At 37.5% G+C, this 12,030-nt stretch overlaps 1 protein-coding gene across 1 annotated transcript; it reads left to right on the plus strand.

Annotated features, from left to right (window-relative positions):
- The first annotated feature begins 6,786 nt into the window (after positions 1 to 6,786).
- On the plus strand, positions 6,787 to 7,742 carry LOC133327313 (putative phosphatidate phosphatase). The gene has a single exon (XM_061535878.1). It carries the CDS (start codon positions 6,787 to 6,789, stop codon positions 7,738 to 7,740), a length of 954 nt encoding a protein of 317 aa, XP_061391862.1. The 3' UTR covers positions 7,741 to 7,742.
- Positions 7,743 to 12,030: the final 4,288 nt, after the last annotated feature.

The raw sequence follows: 12,030 nt of genomic DNA on the forward strand, positions 1-12,030 counted from the left end.
GGAAGAACCGTTAAAAAATCCAAGCCTATGGAAGAACCTTTAAAAAATCCACACCTATGGAAGAACCTTTAAAAAATCCACGCCTATAGAAGAACCTTTAAAAAATCCACACCTGTGGAAGAACCTTTAAAAAAATCCACGCCTATGGAAGAACCTTTAAAAAAATCCACGCCTATGGAAGAACCTTTAAAAAAATCCACGCCTATGGAAGAACCTTTAAAAAATCCACGCCTATGGAAGAACCTTTAAAAAATCCACACCTATGGGAGAACCTTTAAAAAATCCACGCCTATGGAAGAACCTTTAAAAAATCCACGCATATAGAAGAACCTTTAAAAAATCCACGCCTATGGAAGAACCTTTAAAAAATCCACGCCTATGGAAGAACCTTTAAAAAATCCACGCCTATGGAAGAACCCTTAAAACATCCAAGTCTATGGAAGAACCTTTAAAAAATCCACGCCTATGGAAGAACCTTTAAAAATCCACGCCTATGGAAGAACCTTTAAAAAATCCAAGCCTGTGGAAGAACCTTTAAAAAATCCACGCCTATGGAAGAACCTTTAAAAAATCCACGCCTATGGAAGAACCTTTAAAAAATCCACACCTATGGAAGAACCTTTAGAAAAATCCACGCCTATTGAAGAACCTTTATAAAAAATTCACGCCTATGGAAGAACCTTTAAAAAATCTACGCCTATGGAAGAACCTTTGAAAAAATCCACGCCTATGGAAGAACCGTTAAAAATTTCAAGCCTATGGAAGAACCTTCCAAAAATCAACGCCTATATAGGGACTTTGGTACACCATTTGCGTCTATAATAATGTGTGCAAAGTTTCTCTGAAAATCATTCGATTTGCACGAAATTTGTCATAGCGTACTGAATTAAGGCTAGAATGACGTGTGCTAAGTTTCGAAAATTGGTTCAGATTTAGATATAGCTATAGATAGATATAGATATATAGAAGAACCTTTGAAAAAATCCACGCCTATGGAAGAACCGTTAAAAATTTCAAGCCTATGGAAGAACCTTCCAAAAATCAACGCCTATATAGGGACTTTGGTACACCATTTACCTTAAATCGGACGAAAATATATATTGCATCTATCTCTAAATCTGGACCGATTTTCAGGAAACTTAACACACATCATTCTAGGCTTAATTCAGTAGGCTGTGCCAAATGCCGTGCAAATCGAAAGATATATAGGGACTTTGGCAAACCATTTACATTAAATCGGACGAATATATATAACAGCTATATCTAAATCTGAACCGATTTTAATGAAACTTAGCACACATCATGCTAGACTTAATTCATTATGCTGTGCCAAATTTCGTGGATATCGAAAGATATATAGGGACTTTGGTGCACCATTTACCATATATCGGAAGAAAATATATATGGGAGCTATATATAAATCTAAACCGATTGTCAAGAAATTTAACACACATCGTACTAGACCCAATTTATTACGCTGTGCCAAATTTAGTGCAAATCGAGAAATATGTAGGGACTTTGATGGACCATTTACATTAAATCGGACGAAAATATATATGGGAGCTATATATAAATCTGTTCCGATTTTCACAAAATTTAGCACACTTCATTCTAGGCTTAATTCAATACGCTGTGCAAAATTTCGTGCAAATCTAAACATATATAGGGACTTTGGAGCACTATTTACCTAAAATCGGACGAAAATATATATCGGATCTATATCTAAATCTGGATCGATTTTCAGGAAACTTGACGCACAAATTTCGTGCAAATCGAAAGATATTTAGGGAGTTTGCTGCAGCATTTACCTTAAATCGGACGAAAATATATATGGGAGCTATATCTAAATCTGAACCATTTTTCCAATTTTAATAGGTATCGTCCTTGGGCCAAATAAGTGATCGTGCCTAATTTTATCATATTCGGATCTTAAATGCGACTTGTACTATGTTTAAAATTTAACATGGACAGACAGACGGACGCAGATGCATAAATCGACATAGCCCAGGTTTCATACCTAATGGTCGATATGGTATTGAAAAAATCTCGTATTTTTTACAATTTCCTACAACATTTCTTATTTAATTATAATTTGAAATTCTTGTAAATCTAAAAGAGTAATAAATAATTAATTACAATTCTTAATTTATGCAATCAAATAAAACCTGGCCGGACAATCGACTGGAAATTTTTCTTGTAATGCCTTGCAATTTTGAACAATCTGTAAGTTGTTTACATGGGCTATGTAAAAATCATTAACCCAATACCACAGAAACACAGACACACACCAAAACACCTTCATAGCCACATACCCACCTATGTTAATTGGCCTTCTGCATCGCCAATAGTAATAATAACAACTTCTGAGCGAACCATGTTTATGGCCCTAAATCATGTCTTGAGAGCGTGTGTGTGTGTGTGCTTTGTTTTGGCCAAGAATTTCTTTTGCAAAGCTAAAGAAAATTCTTAACTTTGTCTTTAAAACAAATAGCTGCTAATGAATAACACATTTACAAAGAGGGGTAAGGGCGGGCGGGGGGAGGGCGGAGAGCTAAAGAAAATAACAGTTTTAAAACGTGACAGGTCGCCACATAGTAAAATAGTAATATGTCTGAAAGCAAATCACCGTTATTAGCTGTTTTCAATGGAATATATCATTTGTCAAAAGTGTAATGCGGGACGACTGGTGAGTTCTAGACGGAAAAGAACAACAGAGGCAACAGCAGCAGCTGTTTTTGACATCAGAACAATTTTCTTGTGAGCACATATTTATGTTAATATAGGGTAGCACACTACAGGTCATTTTGTGGACACATCGGTATTTGGGTGGTTCACATAGACCAGATAAGGGTAAGGTATTAAATAAATATTTTTATTATCCACGCCTTGTGTGGAACCTTAAAAATATTTTTAAAAATCCACGTCTTGTTTCAGATCATTGAAAAATATTTTTAAACCAGTAAAGAAAGTAGTAAAGTCGGACTGGGGCGACTATATGACACCCTTCATCACTTTGGGTATATTCTACATAGTCTCCTAACAGACGTCGCCTTTTCGAAAGAACATTGACATGAAATTGAACGAAAGATATTTAGGGACTTTGGCGCCCCATTTACTTCAAATCGGACGAAAATATATATGGGAGCTATATCTAAATCTGAACCGATTTCCACGAAACTTAGCACACATCACTCTAGACTCAATTCAGTATCCTATGCCAAATTTCGTGCAAATCGAAATATATATATATAGGGACTTTGATGCCCCATTTACCTTAAATCGGACGAAAATATATATGGGAGCTATATCTAAATCTGAACCGATTTTTACGAAACTTAGAACACATCAGTCTTGACCTAATTCAGTACGCTGTGCCAAATTTCTCGCATATCGAAAAATATTTAGGGACTTTGGCACACCATTTACCTTAAATCGGACCAAAATCTATATGGAAGCTATATCTGAACCGATTTTCACGAAACTTAACACACATCAATCTAGACCTAATTCATTACGCTGTGCCAAATTTCATGCAAATCAACAGATATATACATATATAGGTACTTTGGTGCACCATTTACATGAAATCGGACGAAAATATATATGGAAGCTATATCTAAATCTGAACCGATTTCCACGAAACGTTGCACACATTATTCTAGCCTTAATTTAGTACGCTATGCCAAACTTCGTGCATATCGAAAGATACTTTGGCGCACCATTTACATTACATCGGACGAAAATGTATATCGGAGCTATATCTAAATCTGAACCGATTTTCACGAAACTTCACGTACGTCATTCAAGGCCCAATTCATTACGCTATGTCAAATTTCGTGCAAATCGATACACATTTAGAGACTTTGGGGCCCCATTTACCTTCAATCGGACGAATATATATATATATATATATATATATGTATCGGAGCTATTTCTAAATCTGAACCGAATTTCAGGAAACTTAACACACATCATTGTCGACCTAATACATTATCCTATGCCAAATTTCGTGCACATCGAAAGGTATATAGTGACTTTGGTGCACCATTTACCTTAAATCGGGCGAAAATATATATGGGAGCCAAATCTAAATCTGAACCGATTTTCACGAAACTTAAGACACATATATAGGTACTTTGGTGCCTCGTTTACCTTAAATCGGTCGAAAATTTATATGAGAGCTATATATAAATCTGACCCGATTTTCTCGAAACTTGGAACACGTCATTCTAGACTCAATTCAGTATCCTATGTCAAATTTCGGGCAAATTGAGATATATTGGGACTTTGGTGCCCCATTTACATGAAATCGGACAAAACTATATATGGGTGCTATATCTAAATCTGAACCGATTTTCACGAAGCTTAACACACATCATTCTGGACCTAATTCAGTACCCTCTGGCAAATTTCGTGCAAATTGAAAGATATATAGGGACTTTGGTGCCCCGTTTACCTTAAATCGGACGAAAATATATATGGGAGCCATATCTAAATCTTAACCGATTTTCACGAAACTTAGCACACATCATTGTTGACCTAATACATTCTCTATGCCAAATTTCGTGTGAATCGAAAGATATATAAGGACTTTGGTGCCCCGTTTACCTTAAATCGGAGGAAAATATATATGGGAGCTATATCTAAATCTGAACCGATTTTCTTGAAACTTGGCACACACCATTATAGACTCAATTCAGTACGCTGTGCTAAGTTTCGTGCATATCGAATGATATATAGGGACATTGGTCCACCATTTACATAAAATCGGACGAAAATATATATGGGAGCTATATGTAAATCCGAACTGAATTTCACGAACCTTAGCACACGTTATTCTAGACTTAATTCAGTACGCTATGCCAAAATTCGTGCAAATCGAATGATTTTCAGGGACTTTGATGCACCATTTACCTAAAATCGGACGAATCTATAAATAGAGCTATATCTAAATCTGAACCGATCTTCACGAAACCTAGTACACATTATTCTAGACTTTATTTAGTAGGCTATACCAAATTTCGTGCAAATCGAAAGATATATAGGGACTTTGGTGCCCCATTTACCATAAATCGGACAAAAATATATATGGGAGCTATATCTAAATCTGAACCGATTTTTCTCAATTTCAATAGGGTTCGTCCTTGGGCCAATTAAGTGATTTTAATCAGATTCTCAAAAGGAACCATGTGTCTGTCTCGTTTCCTTTTGCCTCTTACAAACATATGCACAAAGACATAATACCCTGTACCACAGAGTGGTGAAGGGAAAAAATTCCACGCCTTCTGTGGTACCTTTAAAAAATCCACGCCTTCTGTGTTACCTTCTGAAAAATCCACGCCTTCTGCGGTACCTTTAGAAAATCCACGCCTTCTGTGGTACCTTTAAAAAATCTACGCCTTCTGTGGTACCTTTAAAAAATCCACGCCTTCTGTGGTACCTTTAAAAAATCCACGCCTTCTGTGGTACCTTTAAAAAAATCCACGCCTTCTGTGGTACCTTTAAAAAATCCACGCCTTCTGTGGTACCTTTAAAAAATCCACGCCTTCTTTGGTACCTTTAAAAAATCCAGGCCTTCTGTGGTACCTTTACAAAATCCAGGCCTTCTGTGGTTCCTTTAAAAAATCCACGCCTTCTGTGGTACCTTTAAAAAAAACCCACGCCTTCTGTGGTACCTTTAAAAAATCCACGCCTTCCGTGGTACCTTTTGAAAAATCCACGCCTTCCGTGGTACCTTTTGAAAAATCCACGCTTTCTGTTGTACCTCTAAAAAATCCAGGCCTTCTGTGGTACCTTTACAAAATCCAGGCCTTCTGTGGTACCTTTAAAAAATCCAGGCCTTCTGTGGTACCTTTAAAAAATCCATGCCTTCTGTGTGACCTTTTGAAAAATCCACGCCTTCTGTGGTACCTTTAAAAAATCCACACCTTCTGTGGTACCTTTAAAAAGTCCACGCCTTCTGTGGTTCCATTAAAAAGTCCACGCCTTCTGTGGTACCTTTAAAAAATCCACGCCTTCTGTGGTACCTTTAAAAATCCACGCCTTTTGTCATACCTTTTGAAAAATCCACGCCTTCTGTCCTATTCTATCCACGCCCATGGAAGAACCTTTAAAAAATATTTTAAAAAAATCCGCGCCTTTGAAAGGCCCTTTAAAAGATATTTTCAAAAAACCAAATCTTTTTTATGTAGCGCCATTTTGGTTCGCATACACCCTATGTTATTTCAAAGTGCGAACAGGTTGTTAAGGTTTTAAACAAATTATTTTTGTTTTCCAGTAAATCAATAAACGAAGCCCACCAAAAATAAAATCCGATATTTAAAATTCAAAAAGCTTAACGTTTCATTTGTATTTAAAAAAAAAACATCATCATCATCCGGTCAAGAGTAGGAGAGAGAGAAAGAAAAAAAGAATGAATAAATTAAAATATTTAAAAAAAAAATCGAAAAAACCTAATGAAAACGAAACAAAACAAAATTGCACCGTTGGAGGGAGGGAGGTGAGCCCCGCTCCCTACGATTTTATGTTATTTTTTGTTGGAGACAAAATTAAATTTTTTCGAAGACAGATTTTGAGGAATTTCAAAATAGACCATCCGCTAACGAAACTAGTTTCAATCGAGAGCTTCATAACGAAAGATAAGCGAAAATAAAAATCGAATACGATCGGGGAATAAGTTTGAGGAGATTTGAAAAAATAACTAAGAACCCAAAAAGGCTGACGGGACGGATAAATGATTTAATTCGAAAAACGAAGTGAAAAAAAATTGATTTAAAAAAATTCAAAATGAACATTTGCAATAATCCCAATACCCGCCTCCTAATGCGGCTTATCGTCGATGTTTTGCTGCTGGCCAGTGTCTTCACCGTGGCCTTGGTCATCTTACCGCAAATGCTGCGCACCCGCCATCGCGGTTTCTTTTGCGGTGACGAAAGCCTTGCTTATCCCTTTAAGCAGGACACCACACTGCGTCGTATTCATGTGACAATTTTAGCCATTGCTGTACCTGCTGCCTGTGTGTTAATCATTGAAATGTTGCGCGTAACATTTCCCGCACCGAAGACGGCCACTTCCACGGCTAAATACGGACACGTGCCAAAACCACCACAGCGTTATGTTTTTGTGGGCATGCGCATTCCGACCTTTGTCAGTGAATGCTACAATATGATGGGCGTCTACCTGTTCGGATTGGCCTTGGTGTTAATCGCCTGCAGCTGTACGAAACATTTTACCGGCCGCCTGGCACCCTACTTTATGGAAGTTTGTCAACCACTGTTGCCGAACAATGTGACCGCCTGCAGTGACCCCTCACATTATGGGCGTTTTATTGAACACTACACCTGCTCCTCGTTGACAGCCAGTCCACAATTGTTGGCCAGTATGCGGCATTCGCTGCCCAGTATCCATACCGCTGCGACAGCCTATGCTATGATTTTTATGGCAATTTATATGCAAGCTCGTCTCAAGACGGGATGGATAAAATTGTGGCGTTGTCTTTTACAATTCTGCGGGGTTGTGGTGGTACTGGTGGTAGCTCTTGAACGTGTTGGTTCATATCGTCATCATTGGACTGATGTGGGGATGGGTGCTGGAATTGGAATCCTCTTGGCATTTTTTATGACCATATATGTATCGCCGCTGTTCAGTCGGGTACCCATAAAGGTGCGACGTATCCGCGAAGATGGTTCAAATATTTATGGATATTATACAGTGATGCCGAAACCAACATATTTTGTTTAAGTCATATAGAATAAATAAAACGAATTTAAAAGTATTATTGAAAAACAAAAACCAGACAAAAAACTTTTTTTTTAACTTTTTAAAAAACCCCTACAAGGCGTCGATTTTTTAAACAATATGTTTTAAGGTCTCATACAAGGCGTGGATTTTTATACCTTTCATCTCACTGTGGTACATTGTATTATGTCTTTGTGCATAAGTTTGTAACAGGCAAACGGAAACGACATCGACCCATAGTTCCTTTTGAGATTATGCATAGAATAACTTTCTAAGTCGATTTATGCATGTCCGTCCGTCTGTCTGTCCATGTTAAATTGTAAACAAAGTACAGGTCGCATTTATGATCCGAATTGGATGAAATTTGGCACAGGTCACTTATTCGGCCCAAGGACGAACCCTATTGAAATTGGGAAAAATCGGTTCAGATTTAGATATAGCTCCCATATATATATTTAACCGATTTAATGTAAACGGTCCCTATATATCTTTCGATTTGCACGAAATTTGGTACAGCCTAATCATTTAGGTTTAGAATGATGTCTGCCAAGTTTCGTGAAAATCGGTCCAGATTTAGATAAAGCTCCCATATATAGTTTCGTCCGATTTCATGTAAATGGTGCCCCAAAGTCCCTATATATCTTTTGATTTGCACGAAATTTGGAATAACGTGCTAACTAAGCCTAGAGTGATGTATGCCAAGTTTGGAGAAAATCGGTTCAGATTTAGATATAGCTCCCATATATAGTTTCGCCCGATTTCATGTAAATGGTGCCCCAAAGTCCCTATATATCTTTCGATTTGCACGAAATTTGGTACAGCCTAATCATTTAGGTCTAGAATGATGTCTGCCAAGTTTCGTGAAAATCGGTCCAGATTTAGATATAGCTCCCATATATAGTTTCGTCCGATTTCATGTAAATGGTGCCCCAAAGTCCCTATATATCTTTTGATTTGCACGAAATTTGGTATAACGTGCTGAATTAAGCCTAGAGTGATGTATGCAAAGTTTGGAGAAAATCGGTCCAGATTTAGATATAGCTCCCATATATAGTTTCGTCCGATTTCATGTAAATGGTGCGCCAAAGTCCCTATATATCCTTCGATTTGCACGAAATTTGGCATATCGTAATGAATTGAGTCTAGAATGATGTCTGCCAAGTTTCGTGAAAATAGGTCAAGATTTAGATATAGCTCCCATATATAGTTTCGTCCGATTTCATGTAAATGGTCCACCAAAGTCGCTAAATATCTTTCGATTTGCACGAAATTTGGCATAACGAACTTAATTGAGCCTAGAATGATGTCTGCCAAGTTTCGTGAAAATCGGTCCAGATTTAGATATAGCTCCCTTTTATTATAGATTGATTTTAAGTAATTGACGTACTAAGGAATCAATAGGAACAAAACGTTCTGAAATTAGTATAACCTAACGTGTGACAAGTTTGTTTGACATCGCTCAATATTTGGATAGAGCTTCCATATATATTTTCGCCCGATTTCAAATAAATTGGGCATCAAACTCCTCATGTTAGTCAGATTGACATCAAATTTTGCACAACTTACAAAATTGAGCATAGAATTCGTTGCGTTTTCTAGAAGTGCAGACATAGCCCAACAGATGACCTATTTATATTTGTTTGAAGTCGATTAACATACTTTATGGATAGATCTAGGTAGATTCACATTTAGATAAATATCACATTTTTTTTCATCCAATTTTATGTTATAGTCCTGTTTAATATACCCATAGTGGTGAAGGGTATCATATAGTCGGCCCCGTCCGACTTTACTACTTTCCTTATTGGTTAAAAATAGTTTTAAAAGTTCTACCATAGACATGGATTTTAAAAAATAATTTTTCAAAGACTGGGCTAAACAAATGTTCGGAAACAAAAATTGAAACCACTTCCAGCTACATGGGAATAACTGTATTCATGAATGAATGACCTACAAAAGCCGAACAGCCCAAACCATTGCTGAGTATTACTATTGCAGACAAATTAACTAAACTGCATAAATCATAAGTTCGTACACCTGTTTACAAATAACTGCAACAACAGCAAAACACAAAAATACAATAAATTTTCGCAAACGCCCCTCATTGCTAAAAGGTTAAATAACCATAGACCAAAATTCCCAACAACAACAACGACAAAAATTAAATAAAACTAATTTTTTGAATGAAATACAAGATTCTTTGGTCAAACAAGTCACGTTTCTTTTAATTGTCATTCAACAGACACGAAACACAAGAAAGAAAAAACGAGAGTGTTTTTTTTTTGGACGGGGTGGAGGGAGGTAATTCAAATCGACTAACAAATTACTGCAGCGTAATAGTCGTAAAAATAATTAACACTAAGCTGAGAGGAAATTTATTGGAATGAATGAGAAACAAGACACAAGAAAAACATTGAATGTTGGTGTAGGTTCTGTCTGTATAGATTCAAAAGACCCTCTACCCGTCTGGGATAAAGGCCCAGAACCCTAAGGTCGTCTATCATGCACTTATTGACCTCACCACTCATCTATGGTAGCCCTCGCCACCCTCAACTTGCTCAGAAGTTGGTCCTAATTTCACTGGTCCTCACCTCGGCTACAACCCACTTATTGGCCCTCCAGCCAACCTCACTAGACTATCTGGGACCGCAGCTTCTTGGATGGGTCCTTGGACCTTCAAAAATGTTTTTTTAAAAAATCCACGCCTTGTGTTGGACCTTTAAAAAATCCACGCCTTGTGTTGGACCTTTAAAAAATCCACGCCTTGTGTTGGACCTTTAAAAAATCCACGCCTTGTGTTGGACCTTTAAAAAATCCACGCCTTGTGTTGGACCTTTAAAAAATCCACGCCTTGTGTTGGACCTTTAAAAAATCCACGCCTTGTGTTGGACCTTTAAAAAATCCACGCCTTGTGTTGGACCTTTAAAAAATCCACGCCTTGTGTTGGACCTTTAAAAAATCCACGCCTTGTGTTGGACCTTTAAAAAATCCACGCCTTGTGTTGGACCTTTAAAAAATCCACGCCTTGTGTTGGACCTTTAAAAAATCCACGCCTTGTGTTGGACCTTTAAAAAATCCACGCCTTGTGTTGGACCTTTAAAAAATCCACGCCTTGTGTTGGACCTTTAAAAAATCCACGCCTTGTGTTGGACCTTTAAAAAATCCACGCCTTGTGTTGGACCTTTAAAAAATCCACGCCTTGTGTTGGACCTTTAAAAAATCCACGCCTTGTGTTGGACCTTTAAAAAATCCACGCCTTGTGTTGGACCTTTAAAAAATCCACGCCTTGTGTTGGACCTTTAAAAAATCCACGCCTTGTGTTGGACCTTTAAAAAATCCACGCCTTGTGTTGGACCTTTAAAAAATCCACGCCTTGTGTTGGACCTTTAAAAAATCCACGCCTTGTGTTGGACCTTTAAAAAATCCACGCCTTGTGTTGGACCTTTAGAAAATCCACGTTGGACCTTTAAAAAATCCACGCCTTGTGTTGGACCTTTAAAAAATCCACGCCTTGTGTTGGACCTTTAAAAAATCCACGCCTTGTGTTGGACCTTTAAAAAATCCACGCCTTGTGTTGGACCTTTAAAAAATCCACGCCTTGTGTTGGACCTTTAGAAAATCCACGTTGGACCTTTAAAAAATCCACGCCTTGTGTTGGACTTTAAAAAATATCTTTAAACAAGTAAAAGCTGGGCCGAACTTTGGAAACCCTCCACCATAGATATACTGAAAGGTACTTGAAATGAAAATATAGGGAACATGCCACAAAGTGACCTTTCTGCAGACTGATTATGTACACCAAATACAAATTTCAGCAATTTTTAATGGTTTTTTTACCCTCAGCCTTGGTAGGGAGATTTGTTACCACATACGACCACAAAATACCAAATTGCAGCGAATTCGGTTGAAAAACGCGCTCAAGAACCCTAAAATACCGAAAATTGGGGGGTACCCTTATGTGGGGGCTACCCGAAAAAATTGACCTATATTCATGGTGGAGAGATTTGGTACCTATTAAGAACTTAAAATACTAAATTACAGCCAATTCTGTGGAAAAATACGACCAAAGCCCTCAAAATACTGAAAATTAGGAGGTATCGTTATATGGGGGCTACCAGAAAAAGTGGACCTATATTTATAATTTTTTGTGGAGACATTTAGTACCCAATAAGAACCCAATGTACCAAATTTCAGCGAATTCGGTTGAGAAACGCACTCAAGAACCCTTAAATACCGAAAATTGGGGGTACCCTTATGTGGAAGCTATACCTAAACGTGAATCGATATATACCA

The sequence above is a fragment of the Musca vetustissima genome, unplaced genomic scaffold (genome assembly GCF_032173495.1).
Source record: "Musca vetustissima isolate MV318-11 ecotype Yass unplaced genomic scaffold, APGP_CSIRO_Mvet_v1 utg54544, whole genome shotgun sequence".
NCBI lineage: Eukaryota > Metazoa > Arthropoda > Insecta > Diptera > Muscidae > Musca > Musca vetustissima.

What these genes read in the sequence shown, in the direction of transcription:
- LOC133327313 (XM_061535878.1), top strand. Translation starts at nt 6,787, where the DNA reads ATGAACATTTGCAATAATCCCAATACCCGCCTCCTAATGCGGCTTATC.